The following is a 21,487-nucleotide window of genomic DNA, read 5'->3' as shown; positions in this document are numbered from 1 at the left end:
AAATCATAAAATTTTCTCAATCTGGCCTTGACTTAGCCTCATATCAAAAAAGTTACTGATGTAGCCACAGTCAATGTCAACACTGTAAAAGAATTCCTATAATTGGTGAGGATTAAACCCCAGGTCCTTTTGAAATTTAGTCCTAATGAAGACTTTCACAATGTTATTCAGTCTTAATGCTGTGCACACATATTTTCTTGATGGATTATACAATACTCCATCCACTCAACATAAATTCTGGGCAGTGATGATATATCATCTTCTGTGAATTGTACAAGCTCCTCTCTTCTACCTACCATTATGGGTACCTTTGGTAACAGCCATAGATACAGTGACAAAGAAAGAACTCTGGTTTTTTACTGCTTTATAGAAACCTCTTGATATAGATGTGCCTTTTAAAGGCACTAAAGAATCCATATCTTCAGTGACTTTAATTCATCATCAACACCTTGACTAAAAGCAGCAAGCTGAGCTGTACCTGTAGCCAAGCTGTTACCTAGAGCCAACATAGGAAACTTAAAATTAGGGGATTTACCCTCCAACCTTCTTTCAGTGGATTTTCCAGTTTCTCCACTTTATATGGTTATAGTCAAGAGACAAACTGACTTTAGAAATACTCCTTTTCTCAAAGCGTGTAGTATTATACCTGCCACGCTCTACATACCTCACTTAATAAACTTACCACCAGTAAATGGTTTTGATTTTTTGCTATTAAATATGCTGCCACATAACTAGCTTTTACAATAGGATCTGTCCAAGTCGTAACTTTCAGAAACAATTTTGTTGAGAACAGTCTTTTGTTCAGCTCTACTATTTTATCCTTATGGCACAATCCCGATACACATTGAATTTGACAGCATGTATTACATATAATGACTTTTCAAATTACAGTCTTTGGAAACTCCCACCAATTCCCTACAAGCTGGGCACACTGCCTCACTGTTGACCTCAACAGAAAACTAGTCATCTGACCATTTTGCATTAAACCATCTTCCTCCAGCCATACTTTTCGTCTTCGGTGCTTCTCTTCTCCTCCCTCACCCCAGAGGTGCATAGATGTGGGTACGAGTGTGTATGTACAAGCGTGTGGAAACCAATGGGTACTCTCCACTTTATTTCTTGAAGCAGGGTCTCTCACTACATCTTGCACTCACTGGACCTGCTGGCCATCAAATCCTAGAGACTGTATCTTTCTGCCTCCACATCCCAGCACTGGGATTTCAGGCACATGCTACCATGTTCACCTCCTGTGGGCAAGTGGGGTTCAAATTCAGGTCCTTATGAGATTTTGCTAGCTAAAACATTTCCCTGGCCCCAGTTATGTTTTCCTTTGAGATGCTACATAAGCCATGCTGGCACTAAAATGTAATAACACATAGGGGGCTATATTTACTTTTACCATGGAAAATTAACTGATAGGAAAGCAGAAGGTGAGGTTGGGCCTTCTGTATCCCAGCTGCTGAAGTAGTGCAAAGGGAAGCCAACTTTAAAGTACAGTGGGCAATGCAGGAACCAGAGCCGAGGCACAGAAACAACCTTAATAATCAAGTAAGAATACTATTCTTTTAAGTAACATTAAATGTCTATGACCTGCAATGGTTGCTTAAAGTATTATTGATGATTGCTGTGTTTCACTCTCCAAGTCACCACGAGCACATGTAAGGTCTGGACTGTCTATACTTGGAAGACAACATACTGGAAGGCACACACACACATATAAGTAGAAGTGCATATACATATCTATTCTACATTACACTGCAACACAACATTGTTATTGCCAAAGTTCATACCACAGAACCATGCAATACAGTTACCAAAGCAAAAAGAAAACACACACACACACACACATTCACACACACTCACTTACAAATCTCATGTCTTAAGTAAGCATACAGTTTTATGAAGGTGAACATTCATAGCTATCCTGGGCTACATGTTTCCTATAGGCTAAGTACTGAACACCTCTGCAGTGTAAGTCAAAACAAACTTCACCTCCCTAAAGTTCATTCTGCCAAGTATTTTATCACAGCAAGGAGAAAAGTCACCCTACTAAAACTGAAAATATTACTGTATTATTAAAGCTACAAACTTAACCGAATACCAAATACTGGAAAAGGTATTGCTTCAAAACCAAATGTCGTAGTGCCTAAAACAATGCAACAGACATGACCAGACAGTGTATTTTGGTTCAAGAAACATAATTATGTACTGTGGAATCATACAGACTTTTAATTGGTTAATAAGGAAGGAAAGCTGGCCAGGCGGTAGTGGCATATGACTTTAATCCCAGCACTCGGGAGGCAAAGGCAGGTAGACCTCTGTGAGTTTGAGGCCAGCCTGGTCTACAGAGTTAGTTCCAGGACAGGCCCCAAGGCTACATAGAAACCCTGTCTTGAAAACCCAAAAAAAAAAAAAAGAATGAATGAAAAGGAGGGAGGGAGGAAAGGAAGGAAGAAAGGAGGGAAGGGAGGGAGGGAGGGAGGGAGGGAAAGAAGGAAGGAAGGAAGGAAGAAAGGAAGGGAGGGAGGGAAGGAGGGAAGGGGGAAGGGAAGGAGGGAAAGAATGAAGGGAGGGAGGGAGGGAATGAAGAAAGGAGGGAGGGAAAGAAGGAAGGAGGGAGGGAAGGAGGGAGGGAGGGAAGGAAGGGAAGGAGGGAGGGAGGGAGGGAGGGAATGAAGGGAGGGAGGGAGGGAGGGAGGGAATGAAGGGAGGGAGGGAGGGAGGGAAAGAAGAAAGGAGGGAAAGAAGGATGGAGGGAGGGAAGGAAGGGAAGGAGGGAGGGAGGGAGGGAGGGAGGGAAAGGAAGTTGGGTCCTCCCCCCCTCCTCTATACCATCTTATTTGTCTATATTGCCAATTTCTCACCGCCTACATTAGTAATTTCAAGTCTGTTTTAATAGTTAATTTGACATGATTTAATGTTAGTTTTAAGAATAACTAAGATAAACATTTTTTTTCATAAGAAAAGGACAGTGGAGTAGTAGCCATATTACAAACCTCACTCAATGCACACCACACAAAGACTCAAGGGGTGTTCGCTCTGTCACAGGAGGGTGCTCTTCAGACTCATGTGGTCTCTCAAGGCTGAAAATCCAAACCCCTGATGCCAAACCTAACAATATAGGGTCATCCTGACTTACTTATGGGAGAGAGACTGCCACTCCTCTGTATTTTTTGTTAGGTACCACTGCCTTGAAAACAAAAGCAAAAGGAAAAGTGAGCGCTTTTTACCTTCACAAACTCCAGATAGTCAGGGTTGGTTCTTTCTCCACCAAGTCTAACAGGAACTAAGATAACGACAGCCTTGTCCCTGGCATCTCCAGAGGTCACAGAATTAGTCTGTTTATCAATGACATCAGAATTGTAAACTGGGGGAAACATAATGAATTATGTATTAAATGTCATATATTATATATGTATTATATATAACATTAAACATTGTAAGAGCAGCTGTATCAACACTCTTATTCTGATCCCACTCCTCCACTTGTTGATCATTTGATCCCTGGTACCACTATCAAAGTATCAACACCTTCAGAATGCCATAAACATGCCCTTAGAAATCCAATGGTAATAAAACACAGGTCTTGAGCTCCCTGAGCATATGCTCCAGCAGAGAAACTAACAGTAAAAGTTGGAGCATAAGATGAGTAGGAAAGTGCTTGACTTGATTAGATGCCTACCATGGGCCAGTGGGGTGACCAAGCAGGAAGGCACTTGCCCCTAGGCCTGACAACCTGAGCTCCATCTCCATAATCCACATGATGGGAGGTGAGAATCAATTCCTGCAAGTCATCCTCTGAGTTCTACATGCTCACAACAGAGTTTTAAGGTGACTACAGATACTGGCCATCAACAGAAGACCCCAAGCCACCATGAGAGACAACTTATCGGCACACTCGTGGGAAACATGTTTCTAAGGGAAACTCAGAATTTTCTCTCCTCAACTGTCTGGCCCTCCTGTCCTGGCCTCTCTGGGCAAGCATTATCAGCATGGGTCATCATAACTGGCTTAACCTGACTAACTAAAAAGAAGTGTTAGATCAAGTGTGTTGAAGCACCCACAGCACTGGCTGCAGGGGTGACGGGGTAGGTTGAAGTAGCATTATAAATTCAAGACCAGCATAGGCTACACAGTAAAAGTCTGTCTTGGTGGGGGAAAAACAGATAGTAAAATAACCATTTTAAATGCTCAAATTTCCTTGGCAAATATAGTTTAATAATTAATGGTATTTATTCCAAAAAAAATTACTAAATTCCTGTTACATGAAGGGTGAAACAAAAATGAATTAGCCATGACTGCCATCTTCATAACCATTTGAAATATACAAACAAGAAAGAGATGAGCTGTGCATACATGAAGGATCTGAGCCAACACAACACACAGCTAGAAACCCACATTCTCCATACCTGTACAGTCCTGTGCAACATAAATAGTTATTCCTTGTAAATCAGGATGTCTTGCTTCTTCTACTGCTTTTCTAGGAAGATAATAAACATCCTTAAAATCCTAGCTAAAATTTCCTGATGGCACCTAAATATTTAAAGTTTAAAAAGGAAAACAATCCAATGCTTCCCTGCCCTTCCTGTGTAACCTGTATGTCTGCTGTCGAAGCTATCATCTGAATGGGATCAGAAATCAGCTGCATTTTCCAAAGCTGAACATTACGCTGAACTACCCAAAGACTCTAAATGAAGTTACAAAACATGCCTTCAGAATCTGTGGCTATGAAACTTATCTCCCAGCCCTAAACAGGCTTCCTTCTTCATCAGCTCCCTGGCTACACAGAGTGTTTTCTAAGCAGTGAGTCATATGTATTCAAGGTTTGCTGCTTCACAGTAAGACACCCCGTACAAACAATGTACTACTGTGTCCCCGACCACACCTGTCCAAGCACTTTTCCTTTTCTTTTTGGCTTATTCACATCATTCAGAAATCAATATGAGGGGCTGGACTGTGGCTCAGTGTAGAGCACTTGCATAGTGTCCTGAGGTCCTGGGTTTGACACCTAGCACCACAGGCCAGGGAAGAAAAAACAACTATTTGATCTGAGCAAATGAACTTCCTAATTTAAAGTGTCAGCCTTCTGTAAGCAGAACTGCAAACTGGAAAGCATTTGTGAGCAAGAGTGTTTTCAGTGGCATGTGTTGTGGCAATACCCCAACATCTGCAAAATGGAATTTCACAGATGTGACAAGTAAAATGTTTTATTTTCCTATATCCTTATTTTTGTCTAATTTTAAATTTTGCACCATGTATGTTCCTGTATATTAGAATAGAAGGAGCACCAGATAACTATGGCTAAATACAACCTGTAGCCTGTTTTGTTTGTTTGTTTGTTTGTTTTATATATACTGTAAGCTAAGAATGGTTTTTGACAATTTCAAATATTGAAAGAGGAAGAAGAATGGAAAACAAAACTGTAAGGTCTGTAGAGCCCCAAATATTTACCATTTGCCACTAAGGAAAAACACGTAGAGCCTGGGGACATCATGAAGGTTAGAAACTATGCTTTTTGTGTTATGCTTTTATAAATGTTTGCTTCACTATTTATCATTCATATGAATTTGAAATGTTCATGTAAACACTGACACAAGTATTTTAGCTTTGTATCTCATTAGACATCAGTAAATTGGTTACACTACAAATTAATAATAATAAAAACTCTGCCTCCAGGTTGAAAGAGATGGCAGCTTTAGAACACACAACATGAGTGGTATGAACAGAGATGGGCAGGGAGTAGAAATGAGTGAAACACATTGATATATTGTATTCGTGTATGAAATTCTCAAAGAATTAATAAAATATTCTATTAAAATCATGGAAACAAGAATAAAAGGAAAGTATCACATAGATGCCTTCACTATCAACGTGTATGCTACACTGTCTAGTACTTCAACAATTACATGTTGATACTGTTCTCTTAATTGGAAACATTACTTTCTTTTTAGAAGACATTACAGTATTTTAAGATTTTGTATGAAGAAAAGTGTATTAATGACATTGCTAAGCTTCATCAGGTTAGCAGGCAGGGTACACTTTGAATAATTATTTATTTCCTCTCAGGAATGGCCTCAAATATGGAATTCTCATCATCCCCACACAATCATAGAAACAGGACCACACTGATCTCACACCAACAGCCATCATAGCACCAAATCTACTACTATAATTATAAAGCTTCTGGCTTCCTTATTCAGAATTAGAAACCCAAGGGTAAGAGAGAGAAAAGAGGAGAGCCAAAGCTGGCAACATCTTAGAAGTATGTCTCCACTGAAGAGATTCTCAAATTTGTTTGTCTAACATTTCAGTTTTTAGTTTGAAAGAATTGTCATGGAATCTACTTATAATGAATCAAGTTGCTACTTTTTAAACAAAATGGTCATTAGTGACATACTACTATGTGTTTGTTCTCTTTTCATAATTATAATTAAATTATGATACAATAAATGTTTTTCTATTTTCAGTAGAAATATTTACACAATATATTTTAGATGCATTTGAATATTCTAATATACTGTTCAGACATATGAGTTACAAATCAAAAATTTATATTTCAACTTCAATTTAAGGCATATTATATCCTTGGTAAATATAGGAGAAATGCTTCTAAAGAGACCACTTCTAATCAAATTGAACATAGCTATCTTATGTAATATTTTTTATGTATGTAACTTCTTTAAATACTAATTTTAAGCATAAGTTTTCAAGTGTTAAGATCAGCTTGTTAAAGTTTATATCCTCAATATTTGGCATAATTATCCTATCAAAACCTGAAAACTTCCTCAAGAATAAATGCTAAATACATTTCAATTCATAGTGTAACATCCATTAATTGGTGATGAACCCTAATACAAAAACAAACAAACAAACAAAAAAAAAGAACATACAACACTATAATTTACGAGAACCTAGTTAGAAAAAGACCATGTATATTAGGGCCTATAAGAAGAGAAGAAAACTCTGTCCATAGTAAGTGCAACTGTAGCCCCCCAAGTCTTGACTCCCTATTAGCAAAGGACAACAGAAGGTTCTCACATAGCTGGCCTTTAAGAGCTTCAGCTATATGCACTCACTGTCAAAGTTTGTATTTCTAAACACAGGACAGAAAGGTTGAAAACAATGGTACCTTAAAATGTGAGCAACCACAGCTGGTCCATACCAATCTCCAGCCTTTTTCCCAGACTTCTTCCCAAACTCTATCAGTCGATGTAAGCCAAAGACAGCCACAGGGGAATCTCCAAACCAAGAGATGATTTTCCTGTGATAAATCTCATTCTGCATTTCATGGTCATTAGAATACTTCCTGAATGTTTCCTTCAGAGAAACTGCTGAAGTTCTGAGTTCTCTTTCCCCTGAAAGTGATGCTTCAAATGATGCAGTAAACTTTTTGACGGTGTTGGAGGTCCATGAGTCAGAGTCTGAATTCTCAATATGCAGTGCATCAGGCCAGGTCCAACCTATAGCATCAAAAATATACATATACACATACGTAACAACACATATTCCTAAATGTATAAGTATGTAAGTATAACCTGCTCATTACATATCAGGTTACTTGTATGTACATGATTTCAGGGCTGACCACTTGGTAAAAGTTGCTTTGAAAGAGGAAAAAAATATATGCTAGACAGAGGCACACACTTTTAATCCCAGCACTTGGGAGGCTGAGAAAGTCTGACCATTGTGAGTTCAAGGCCAGTTTGATATACACAGTGAGACCCTGTTTCAAAAATTCCCTAAGCTGGAAATATACTACATGTAATTAAGGAAAAGTCACAAAAGAGAAAAGTTGAAAAAAGAAAAGCTCCTCAACTCCAGTACAAATGGGCAATCTTTCAATATGGTTTTTTGTTTTGTTTTGTTTTGCCAACCCTCAGTTGAAATAAAGACACCTGTACTCACTGACAGACTTCTGGTCTGAACTTTCCAAAGGCACACGGAAAAAGAAAATATGTTTATTAATGTTTATAGTCTTCTTTAGAAAGAAGATTACTTTTGATTACTTGTTTTAAAGGAGGAGAAGAGGAGAAGTAGGGGGAAGAGGAAGAAAAAGAAAACTACTGAAATTTTTACTTTTCTTCAAGACATTTTTCTGGTTTATTCTTCAGAATACCATGATAGTTTGTTAGAGAGAATAGTTTTCTAGTAAATTAAAAGCTAATGAATAAATCCAGGAAAGCTATAAAATCTAAACATAGCAAATATAACCATTATTTTACTGTTTGTAATAACAAGCAATCCAAAAAAGAAAGAAAGAAGAAAGAGAGGAAGAAAGAACACAGCAATCCTCAAACATTATTTTTAAGTTAATGAAACAAATAATTTTGAGTTTAGATTAAGTCACAGTTTCAGAGATCTATTCAGGAATAAACATTCCCATCCCTGATCATGAGTACACAGGACCACAAACAAATCAGCCCCAGAAAACTGATCTAAACTGTGTCTTACTTAGTTATGTTCAGGGGTAGAGCACATTTCCAGCATACAACCATGGCCCTGAGTTTGATTTCCAATGTGCAAAACTTTTAAAACTTAAAAAAATAATAATAACCTTTTCTTTGTATTAGTCACACTACTCACAAGCATTTTTGCTAAATAACTTCAATCATCTGTACTAGTACAGGGATATCGTCTAACATTTTAACGAATATTGTCTAACACTTTAACAAAATCTGATATTAGTAGTATCTAGAGATAATAGCCTAAAATGGTAAAAACAAAACCCTCTTACAAATGTATGCATTATTTTTTTAAAGCGACTGATAAGAAAAGGACACTAGAAAGTAAATAAAAATAAGTTGTCAATGAGTCAAAGTTGTCAATGTCAAGATGATCAGTGAGATTTTTGAGGATCTAAAAGTCTAACTCTGGGGCTGGAGAGATGGAGCAGCAGTTACAAGTGCTTGCTGCTCCTGCAGAAGAATCAGGTTTGGTCCCTAGCACCCATCTTGGATAGCTCTTAAGTGTTGATAACCCCAGCTCCAGGGCGTCTGATGTCTTCTTTTAGCCCCCCCTCACACTTATTCATTTTAATAAGTCTTTCTTTAAACTCTAAACATAATATTCTTATTAAGAATATGCCTAAATTTTTAATATAAAAAATTATAGCCAAGTGTGATGGCACATGCCCAGCAAGTAAGAGACAGAGGCAGGTGGATCTCTGTGAATTCAAGGCCAGCCTAGTCTACATAGTGAGTTCTTGGCTGGCCAGGGCTACAGAGTGAGACCCTCTCTCAAAAATATAATAATAATTATTAAATTAAAATAATACAGAGTTATAGATTATTTATAAAAATAAAATTTTCAAAATAACTACTGACTTGTACAGAGATAATAAACCAGAGCAAAAATTCTTCTGCTCAGGACTTAATGAGCTGGAGACAATCCAGAGAATTCAACTAAAACAACAAAATGTGAACTAATTCACTGTGGTGACAAGATGGCCATGTAGAATCTCAGTTTTGAAAAGAGAGTCAGGAACGTGTGTGTAAGATACTCAGCTCAGCTCAATACAAATGTAACAGGCAGATTAGTTCTTAGGATTAACTTCAGCAAGGTGTATGTTCTACACAAGCCAATGCTCAAAGCAAAAACAACAGCATCTAGAGACGAACTTGATTTACCTCTGCCAAGAAAATGTAGTATGAGCCCTTGAGCCAAGAGCATCTGGCCAGTCCTCAGTGTACATCCCCAGCCACAGTCTGTAGTCAAGGCTGAAGCTTCTATTTGAGGAAATTCTTCCCTGTAGGTCAGCCAAATTCTAGAAATGAAATCCTTACGGAATTCTTCCACATTTCCTGCAATCACATGATCTTCAATGGTACATCCTGATCTTGCAGGCAACATCTTGTTTTCATCTACAATTTTTTTTAAAAAAAATGTAAGTTATATAACATAAAGACAGATGAAGAAATATGCATAATGGTAATGTCATTACAGTTTGTTATAAATCACATCATAATCTTTCTGATCTTTTTTATTCATTTAAAAGAAACATAAGCTTCACCCTGTCTAATCAAATGAGAATGAACCCTGAGGTGGTTTGTACACTGCGGGAGAGAAATACAGAGGTTGACAGTAATGCTGCTGTTAACAGTGAACATCTTGCACCCTTTAAGAAAATCACTTCTTGAATGAGAGGGTAATGTGAAACACCTTGTCTTTTTACCTCTGTTGGCCCAGGACACACACATTAGAGCTCTTTGAAATGTCACTTGCAAATAAGATATTATGACTTGTCACTATGTAAAAATGTGTATAATCATGTGCTAATACTTTTAAAAAGTACACACTGTATTGTCATAAATATTTATGCTCAAATTATAAAGTCAAAACTAATAAGCTATGGAGTAAGAATATAAAATTCTTAAAACATAAATGTCCTTTTAAGTTCACATTTAATTTTTCAGAATTTGTTGCCACCCACACATACCATTTTAAAGGCCTTTACAGCCTTATTATCTCTAGCAAAATTACTGTGAAAAGCCATTGTTTGCCCAGTAATGTACAAAACACTATTCTCTAAATGAATTATCATTCCTCAATTATTCCTGAAGAAACCACCTCACCTTTCACCTGCAGCTGGAGACCCTGCTTAGCATTAGTAGATTCTGCTAAGTATTAGTGTTGTCTGGCTTCAGTGTGTGCAAGTGAGTAAACACATCTAGCTACAACTCCCAATTCCAACAAGTCCAACCTGTAGGATGTTAAAGGCTGAGAGCTTCACAATGTACTTTCTCTTCATTCTTCCCTCACCCACCCCTTTCCATCACTCTAACTTCACATATATTCAGTGGATGATAATAAGGAAATGAATGCCAAGCCCCTGTTGACAGGACTTTCTCTCAATATTATACAGAACTTGAAGTTAGTTGCAAATAAAAGTGACTGCATATTAAACATGGCACTGCAATGTGTCTAAATATGCCACTTTTGACATTCAAATTTGTTTTAAATGTGATACAACAGTTCCTGACTCTCATGCCTTGTCCTACCAACACAGAGCTCCAATCTCCTCTCAAGAAGTAACTCATTTCTCACCTTCTTCAGACCTAGTCGACACTAAATACTGTAGAGAAACTGTCAGTACTGAACGAACTTTGTACGACAGCTGCAAGAAGAATACGGAATGTTTCAAAACCATGCAATAAAAGGTGAGGAAAGGAAGCAAACAAAATAAACATGCTGATGATACTAGAGGCCTAGTCAGGCTGATCACACAATACTGTGAAATACCAAGAACTACAAAACCTACGCAAACAGACAGAGACAGAACAATACTCTATCGATGACTAGAGGTTCGTTCCATTGGGTATACAACACAATTTAAGAAGAAAGCAAAAGGAAAATTATGTGGGGGGGGGAGAAGTCTTGAGGGAAAAGAGAGGGGGAACAAGAGCAGGGCATGGGATACGTGTGCCCGAAAGCAGTAGGGAGGATCAAGTCCACCAACAAGAGGGGAGAATGAAGGATGGGGAAAGGAAGGTATGGAGGAAAGTTCTGGAAAGAGCATGCACCTAGAGAGAGCCTGATTGACTCACGTGAATTTCAATATTGTAGAGAGGTCAGAATGTGACTATTGGGCAGACCCTTGGGGATGTCACTGAGGTGACCATTTCCTTCTTTGTCATATGGAAATGATAAAACAGAACTTAACAAAGAATGCAAACATATCAATTCAAGCAATATTTAGTTAGTACTTATGCAGAATCCAAGTCTAAAATATGAGGGCTATATAGAAAGATGATATGATCCTTATCCTCAAGTGATGTGCAAGGACCAAATCATACAGTAACACATGATGTCATTCAAAGTGTAAGTAGTTAACATGTCAAAACAGTTTAATCTGTAAATAAAAAAAAAATTTAAAAGTTGAGCAATAAAAAAAAGTTGAGCAATTAAATTCTTCAAAGATTTTAATGCTTCACATATTTATCACTTACCTTCATATTTAAAATGATAACATTTTCCAAGTAATAAAACAGGTGAATTTCTACTAAAATATGTCTTTGTTTTCAACACCCAACCTGTATGGAGAGAAAGAAGGCTCTGGTGTTAAGATTTCAAGGTAAAAGTCCTACAGTGTTTCTTTCCTGCTAGTTGACTTCAAGTCATGACTATCACTATGAATATGTATTTTTAGAAGTTACAAAATATTTAAAGACAATGAACTAAAATTAGGGGCTATTTTTAGTAAATTTCAGCCTTTTAACCATAATCTGCCACTTGAAAAGCATGGGGGGGTGGCCTTGATTTACTTTGACTGGTCCCAGTGCTCTTCTGACACAAACTGAAAAGGTAGGAACTCCTGTTTTGCTCACACTAACTTCTGTTCCTCAAGTAAGCCAAGATAATCAACTTTTTAAATTGTCTTCCACTTCAGATATTTTAATGGGGTAAAGTAGCTGAAAACCCCTGGAGAGAAACTTAAGGAAAGCACATAACAGTCTGGCTTATGTGGTAAAACCGTTCTCTGATGTACCTGTCAAGATGGACATAAGGTGCTCAGACAGCCTCATCTAACCTCTCAATCTCCCGTCTTAAGCTCAACCTGAAGTCACAGACTCAAATTCTCGGGCTTCCTCTTTCTCTTCTGTCAGCAGTGGGAGAGTGTTCTCTTTGGTTACCACAATGGCATTAATCATTCTGAATCTCCCTCGCAAACAGTGGTCCTCTACAGTGCTTAACACTGCCAACCCTGACTCTCAGGGTTGGGCTTGAACATGCCACAGCAGTACATGCCAGTAACTCATGGACTGGGGAGGCTGAGGCAGGAGAATCACTAATTTGAGACCATTTTAGTCTACACAGAGAGACTCTCTCTAGAAAGAAAGCAGAGGGAATGGTTTTCTGAACACAAGGGCATGTATAGACAGAATTAACCTTAATAGACATGGGTCTAATACACTATCTGCTTTTACGTTTAACAACTGTTAGTTAACCTAAGTTTAAAACTAGTGGTTTTATGGGAGTGTTCCCTGAAGCACTTTAGTGTGTGTGTGTGTGTGTGTGTGTGTGTGTGTGTGTGTGTGTGTGTGTACATGATGATCCAAGAAAGGCTCTGAGCTGGACAAGAAGACAGAACGGAAAATCAGATAAACTAACCCACCTTCATTGGGTTTCACTTGGATTACCGTGAAAGCTCATGGTCTTTCCCTATTCTCAAAATGTCACCTATCACAGCCAAATAAAACTCCCAGGGGCTCAGAATTAGCTAGATAACTCTTCTGTGCAAAAGCAGTGAGGTGGCCCAGAGAGAAGCCTGAGTTCAAGCCTAGGCCCACATGGGGAAAGGAGACAGTCAACTCTACAGCCATCCTCTGACTTCCATATATGAACCATCATGATGCATGCACACACAGAGAAACAAATAAAACATCAAACAGTGGCTAGAGAAATAGCTCAGCAGTTAAGAGTGGTTGCTGTTCTTCTGGAGGGCCCAAGTTCAGTTTCCTGATCCCATGTCAAGCAGCTCTCAACTCCCTGTTAACCCAGCTTCCAGGGATCCATTGCCTTCTTTGGCCTTCACATGGGAAACACAAATATTCTGGAATAAACAAAGCAATCTTGAAAAAGTTGGAAAAACACAACCTTCAATTCTTCACTTTATTACAAAACTATATAAATGACAACAGTGTGACACTAGCACACAGGCTGACAGAGCTGAATGAAGAGAGCTGAGAGAGCAAAAATAAACCTATGCATCCTGACCAGCTCACTTTAGAAAATTTGCAAAGCTCTATGTATCTAGGATATGCAAAGAACTCCTATGACTCTGTTGTAAAAAAGAAAAATCACCCACTTACAAACTGGGCAAAGGATCTGAACAGACGTTTCTGCACAGACGATGAGCTACTGGCCAGGAAGGTCATGACAAGAGGTTCATCAGGATTAGTCACCAGGAAATGCAAACCAAACCCACAGCGAGAGCAGACTTCACTTTTGCAAAAATGGTTCTAATAAATTAGCCAGACAATAGGTTTTGACAAGGATCTAGGAAAACTCAAAGCTCAGATGTGCTAGCAGGAATGTGAAAGCAGTTTGGTAATTCTTCAAAAAGTTAGTTATTGCTCAGCAATTCCACTGCCGGGGGCACTGACTCAGCATTAAAGTTCTCACAGCTGGTACTGACTCAGTACTAATGATGTGTTCACACAAGAAAATTGTACAAGAACATTCACTGCAACTCTCTCCACAGAAACTCAAAATCAACTGATGAAAAGCAAACAAAATGTCAGGTACTACCACACGATGAAACGTTACTTAATCATAAAAAAGGAACTACTGGCCGATCGTGGTGTCACTCACATGGAACCCCAGCACTCAGGGGACTGAGGAAGATACAAAACTAACCTGAGCCAGAGAGTTTAAGGACAACCAGAGTTCAATGAGACCTTACCTCAAAAAGATTTTGTCTGTTCTTGCTACCGCTGCCACGACCACAGCCACCACTGCCACCACTACAGCCGTCATCACAGTCACACAATCTTCCACCAGCAGACACCCACTTCTTTGGCCTTCTGACATAAATGGAAAGACCAGCAACTCTAGACTTTCAGAACCAGCCCAAGCCTGCTGGGGCATCCAGCTTCCTGGACCAAATACTTACCAGGCTCTCAGCCGCCCCTCCAGCATGCAGGCAGCCCTTGCTAGACCACTAAGGTCCTATCCTGTGAGCCACTATAATAAATCTCTTTTTATAGCTTACAGAAAACTGGCAGTAAAAAGTGCCTGCTACTGTGATGAACCTGAAGCACGTTTCTCAGGCCTTTGGAACCGGTTATGTAGAAGGAGTGTGGAAGAGTTTGGAACTCTGGGCTAGAAAAGCGCTGAGGACTATAAACAGAGTTTAATGAGCCACTCTTGTAAGACTTTGGCATGCCAGAACACTGAGAGAAATGTGGACAGTGGAGTTTCAGCACATACAGTTTGAGGTGAACAAGGACTCTGACAAGGGTGGGGTTATAGACATATGTGTAATGGTCTGGCAAAGACACTAGCTGCATTCCATTTGTGTCCTGAGAACCTGGGTAAGAATGAATTCAAAAGTCAAGACTAATTTGGCAGGGGAAATGTGAAACCCGGAAGGCTCACCATTTCACACAGGTCTACAGGGAGAATGAGTGACAGGATAGTACAAAGACATAAGAGGGTGCTGTGGGGCTGGGGAGATGCTCGGCAAGAAAGGGTGGGCCATGCAAGCACCAGGCCTCCAGCTCCCGCATCAAAACACAGTGCAAAGGCAAGCATCTATAATCCCAGTACTGGGGAGGAGGAAACGGGATCCCCAGGGCTTACCCAGCCAATCTAGACAACTGCTGAACACCAGGTTCAGGAACAGACCCTCTGTTAAAAAATTAAGGCAGCAAAGTGACTGAAGAAGTCATCTGATCTCTGGCATCCACCACCCATATGTGAGCACGTACACACACACACACACACACACACACACACAATATCATGTATACACAAACACAAAATGTCATCTGAAGGTAAAAAAAAAATGGAGTTTATAGTTGTAGATAAGGTAGGTACTGAGAGAGCAGCTATGACTGTTAAAGAGAACCTCTAAGAAAGATGCTCTAAAGTCATGACACCACCCATCGAGGGCTCCACCATGTGAAAAAAGAAATTCATTTGAAAAGAAAAACCCCTAAGTTAAGAACAACACAGAGAGTGATTTCCTTTTCAAAAAACAAGCATCAAGGCACACAGAAGCCAATACAGCTTTGATCCAGTTGGGCCAGGCTGTATCTCAAACTGGCAGAAGAACTTGGCAGAATCATCCATGTGGTACTGACTTCTCAGGCAAGAAAAATGCAAGAATGAGGATATCATGAAAACTTGTCCCAGAAAGACGCAGAGATTAGGTAATGTGTGTCAGGGTCCGAGTCCCTGGAGAAAAGCCCCAAGAAGTCACCATAGGAAACTCTGATGATGAAGCCTAAGTTGCAATAGAAATCCCAGGATGCTGGGGAGCCAGGACCGTTTACATCAAGAAAGGCTATTGCTATGGCATGAGCCAGCTGAAATGAGAAGCTATGTATGCTTCAAGAGGCAGAGCTGGAGGCCTGGAGCTAAGCCCTTTGGAACCCAGGTGATAGCATCAAAGCCACTGATGCAGGATCTGGCATCTGCCCTGATGGGCTTTGGCGTGACTTAGATCTGATCTTTCCTTCTAGGCCCCCATACCTCCCTTCTGGAGTAGAATGCCATTTTGTGTCATTGTAACTTGTTTGCTTTGTTTTGTTTAGGGGGTCACAGTTAAAAGATTGCCTTGAATCTCAAGACAGACTCTGGAATTTCAAACAGTGTTGGGACTGTCAAAGACTGTGGATACATTTACAGACATTTTGCATTAATAAGATGAAAACAAGACTTCAGGGACCAGGGGTGGAAGATTATGATTTAAATAGATTTGTTTGGGTGTCAAGTTGACAAGAGGGTGAGTTGTGATGGCTAATTTTTAATGTGTGTGTGTGTGTGTGTGTGTGTGTGTGTTCCCAGAAACATTTCACTGAGAGGAAATAAATACCCTAAATGTTGGTAACACTGTTCTGAGATGCAGCGCCAGACTTGGGAAAAGGGAGAAAGCACAGGACACACCAAACACATATTGGTCTGTAGTGAGGTAGTCCTTCTGTAGCACTGACCACGCCCATTGGGGGGTGGAGTGATGGGCGGAGGTGACCTGAGGAAGGAGGTCGGAGGGGGCCAGGAAGGCGCTCTCTTTCTGGCGTGACTCGGACAGGAGAGGATCTGGTTGAATTTCCTGGTGTTCATCTGTCTAGGTTGTAAGTTATTTCTCCCTGAATAAACATCTATTCGGCCTATTTGTTTATCCTGATCCTTATTTACCGCAATATTGGTCTCACTTTGCTCCCTGACTACAGATGCAATGTGACTGCTGCCACCATGACACACTTACTGGAGTGCACTCTAGGCTGTGAGCCTGACTAAACCTCTCCTCATTCACTTTCCTGCTTGTCAGATATTTGTTCAAAGCAACTAAGCAAGCACTAAAACAGGATTCAGCCTAAGGACTTCTCCCTCCCTGAGAGCTTTATCATCCCAACAATCCTGATTAGAGTTGATTGTTTGGATTTTGTTTGCCAAGAAAATGCTAAAAGTGAAGTCCAAGGGGCTTCACCTAGAAGAAAGCCACACATCTTGGTGAATGAACTTGACACCATCTATTTTTGTCAATTCTGCTTACTTCCTGGTTTACATATGAAACTTCCTGAAACTGAATTCAAAGAACTTGAGAAGTTTTACAGCCTGAACAAATTCATATGCACACAAGCCATGAAGATATCAAAATATTCTACCAAATTAGAAAAAAATTAGTTCTATATCACATATTTACTTCTTCGTGCCCCACCCTCCCCCAGACAGGATCTCATATACCATCCTCACTGGACTGAACTTACTATATAGACCAGGCTAGCCTTGAACTCATAGACTTTCCTGTCTCTGAATCCAAAAAGCTGGGATTACAGATCATGTCCACATTTCAATACAGTATATTTGAGTCTCTAAGCAATGTTCATGATCATATTCCACTTTCTTCAAGAAACTCTTATCAGTCCTGTTGACATTCCATCCATATTCCATAACTATTCCAGTCATGATAATACAGTATTTCATTCTCAAGTAAACTTGCACAATGCATAAGCCACAATACTTACTGTATTTCATGTTGTTCCATGCAGACATAAATTTAGTTTTTAGTTTGTCAACTTCATCTGTTCCTGAAGCCTCCATATTCAAATTCTAAAGAAAAAGCCATCACTTGATTCCATTCTTTCATGAAATTCAATGTACTAAAAGAAAAAAAATAAGGCAAATAAGTAATCAACACATAATATATGGTGCCATTCTACTAGTTGCTTAAATTATTAAGTGTAATTTAAAGTGAAAATAAGCAAAACAAGCAAAGGCTGTAGGTTCAGTTGGTAGAGTGTTTGCTTAGCGTGCACAAAGCCCTGGGTTCAATTCACAGTGCCTGCATACACCAGGCACCGTGACCCATGCCTGTAATTGAAGCATTTTGAGGGAGAGGCAAGAGGATCAGAAGTGCAAGTTCATCGTCATCTGAGTTCAAATTTGAAGCTAGCCTGAGCTACAATAGCCTTGTCTCAAAATAGAAAAGTATCTTTTTTGTTTAGTGCTTTTCTAGAATGTGATACTCTATATATAATTTAACTATATAATATAATATAAACTATGTGAAATAAAATTATCATATAACCAAACAATAATGCCCCAATAGCTCACAACTAAATACAACTAAGTAAGTACCTGAAAAACACGTCTCAGTTTTAATGCCTGCAAGAATACCCAAGGTTTCTTTCTGTTTGTACTTAGAGAAGCTGATTGGAAACTTTACTAAAACATTGGCTCTCTCTCAGCTGGTTACCAACATTTTTTTTAATCCTCTCATTTTAGCTTCATCTAGGATTATAGGCACAAGCCAAAACCCTTAGCTAAGTCTCTCAAAAATCACAAAATTTGGGCCAGTGAGGTGGTTCAGCAGGTCAAAGATGTTTGCTACCAAGCCTGACAGCCTGACTTGGGTTCCGAGAACCTACATGGCCGGTTAACAAAAATGACTTCTGAAAATTTTCCTCTACTCACCTACTGTAAAAAAACACACACAAGATAGATAGATGATAGATAGATAGATAGATAGATAGATAGATAGATAGATAGATAGATATAGAGGATAGATAGGTAGATAGAGGATAGATAGATGATAGAAGATAGATAGATAGATGATAAATAGATAATAATGATAGATAGATACAGGATAGAGAGATAGAGGATAGACAGATAATAATTATAGATAGATAGAGGATAGATAATAGCTAGATGGTAGAGAGATAGGTAGATAGATAGATAGATAGATAGATAGATAGATGATTGATAGAGGATAGATAGAGGATAGATGATAGATAGATAGATAGATAGTAGAGGATAGAGAGATAGAGGATAGATGATAGATAGATAGATAGATAGATAGATAGATAGATGATGGATGATAGAGGACAGAGATAGAGGATAGATGATAGGTAGGTAGGTAGGTAGGTAGATAGATAGATAGATAGATAGATAGATAGATAGAAGATAGATAGATAGATAGATAGATAGAAGATAGATAGATAGATAGATAGATAGATAGATAGATAGATAGATAGATAACAAAACTATTCAAAAACAAACTGGTTTGGGTTAAGCTCTTAACAATACAACCAGAACCACTCCATCTAAAGCGTTAGTGAAGCCATGAAATGCGTAGCCTTGCTCCCACATGTTCTACCATGTTCTGCCCTCCTATGGTCCAATCACTAAGGTCCAGCAACCGCCCACTGGGACCTCTAAAAGTAGTGATAATAAAGAAAATGTTGGAACATGCTAGGAGAAATCTGGCCTGTGACCAAGTGATGTCACTGTGGTAAAACCCCGCAACCGGTGCTGGAGAGTGCTGGCTGCTCTCGCAGAGGACCCAGGCTCTGGTCTCAACACTCAAATAGTGGCTCACAATTACCTGTAACTCCAGTTCCAGGAGACCAGACACCACCTTCTGGCTCTGCCAGCACTACATACATGTGGTATACAGGCGTACATGGGAGTCTGTTCAGAAGAATGCAGCACTAGCTGACAAGGAGATGAGGCTTAAGCCAGAAAGCAGATCATAAATCCTGGTGGTGGGCCAATTTCAGAGGACACCCACAGACCAGGGCTCCTCCTACCACCTCCGCAGGTTAGAGTCAAGAAAACCTGTCTTTAGCAACTGAAAAGACACTTGAAGGGACACTGAGGAAAACTGGTGGTAACCTGATGTGGTGGGAAATATCGGGAGTCCTAGAGCTCAGGACATTGAGGCAGGAACACTGTCAAGAGTTTAGTGGGGTCTAGGTAGTGAGCTGCAAGCCATCCTGAGGATGTGAAAGGGGCAAAAGACTAGTGCTTAACCATTCAAATAAGAAAGTCAACTAACTATACAAGCACACATGCATGCACACGCACACGCACACACGCACGCACACACGCACGCACACACACATGCACACGGGCCAGCAGCTTGCTGAATTTGAAATCTGGTAAAAATGAGTAAGTCATCTATGAAGCTGAAAAGCATTAGTCTGGCAATAAAATTACAAAATCTTCAGCTTCAACAAGCAAAGGCAAGCTGTGAAAAATCTCTGGAGACATGTCCACACATTCCATGATCAGAGCCTAGGATGGAACCACAAATGTCTCATAGTGTGTTATCAAATAGGTGTGACCAGCCACAGTTTCCTGTGGTATGCGTGAACAGGGCCTGGTGGTATACTATACTTTGTAAAACTGTGTACACCCGTTGATAACAAAACTAATATGAGCTGGGCATGATGGTGCACAGGAGGCAGAGACAGGCAGATCTCTGTGAGTTCAAAGCCACCTTGATCAACATAGTGAAGTCTAGGATAGCCAGGACTACACAGATCCTTGTAGGAATTCATTCCTCCTATGGCCTTGGGGTACCAGCCCTGGGCATATGACAACTGATAAGCTTGGGAGGAAGGGTCTCTCTCTTGCTATGCTCATGCTTGGTATAGTTAACAGGATTATGTATATTATTGTATTTTCTTTGAATTTTTTACTGTTAATGGGATAACTACATAGAGTCATTTGATTGTGGGGCCTGCTAAGCTAAACCAACATATATATTTTAATGGTATCTTTACTTCAAATTTTGGGTCTAAGGATATGTTGCTTTATAAAAGAGGTTCTGCTTTTGTTTCCACAGAAGATGAAAAGCTGTGAATTCCTTCCAGGCTAATATGGTTTGATCAAACAAGACCCCCTTAAATAATGGCCCAGGTGATCCAACATCCATGACAGCTTCAGGACTTCTGGCTGAGATGACCAATCACACAAAATACCTCAGTCAGGATACCCATAAGATTAACATCACCCCCCAATTAGCAGGCAATAGTATAGAAAACCTCATCCCAATTCCCAAAATGATAGTTTATAATGTTTGTTCTCATTTAAGGAATTGGTTATAAATGGTTAATGGTCATAGTCAATCTCATTCTAAAGAAAAAAAAAGATGTGATACAAAAATGATGAAAAAAAAGTACATTATTGAATCTACTTTAATAAAAAAATAACTTAATCTCAAGACACTCTACTTTGGTATGGATTTTGGTTTATTGATACAAATATAAGGTCAATTTTGTTACACTATGTATATTTCTACTCTTGTTTAAAGGTATTGTGTTTATGCAACTCATTCAAAAATGTAATGCAATGTATAGTTAAGAAATACAAATTAACAGTCATCTACAATAATCAAACTTGTAGACATGCTAGATATACAGAGATATATTTCAGATGGATAGGTAATCTTCAAACACTTCAAAGACGTACAGAATATGGCATTTAGACTTTTCTCGACAGTGAGACATGTCTACTCCTGACAATACCAATTACTTCA

The 21,487-nt window shown here is 39.3% G+C and overlaps 1 protein-coding gene across 3 annotated transcripts in view; it reads right to left on the bottom strand.

The window, feature by feature from the left end:
- The window catches only part of Atg4c (autophagy related 4C cysteine peptidase), a 68,558-nt gene that overhangs the window by 27,578 nt on the left and 19,493 nt on the right, over positions 1-21,487 (bottom strand). For all 3 annotated transcript variants that reach the window (XM_051188220.1, XM_051188218.1, XM_051188219.1), the window contains exons 2-7: positions 17,691-17,825; positions 11,946-12,029; positions 9,627-9,860; positions 7,130-7,460; positions 4,410-4,480; positions 3,231-3,367 (exon numbers count right to left, since the gene is read on the bottom strand). In XM_051188220.1, the coding sequence (XP_051044177.1) occupies positions 3,231-3,367; positions 4,410-4,480; positions 7,130-7,460; positions 9,627-9,860; positions 11,946-12,029; positions 17,691-17,766 (933 nt within the window). In that variant the 5' untranslated portion in view covers positions 17,767-17,825. The remainder of the gene's footprint in view (positions 1-3,230; positions 3,368-4,409; positions 4,481-7,129; positions 7,461-9,626; positions 9,861-11,945; positions 12,030-17,690; positions 17,826-21,487) is intronic.

The sequence above is a fragment of the Phodopus roborovskii genome, unplaced genomic scaffold, assembly GCF_943737965.1.
Source record: "Phodopus roborovskii unplaced genomic scaffold, PHOROB, whole genome shotgun sequence".
Taxonomy (NCBI): domain Eukaryota; kingdom Metazoa; phylum Chordata; class Mammalia; order Rodentia; family Cricetidae; genus Phodopus; species Phodopus roborovskii.
Note: the sequence above shows the minus strand (reverse complement) of the source record. Positions and strands in the feature narration are given on the sequence as shown.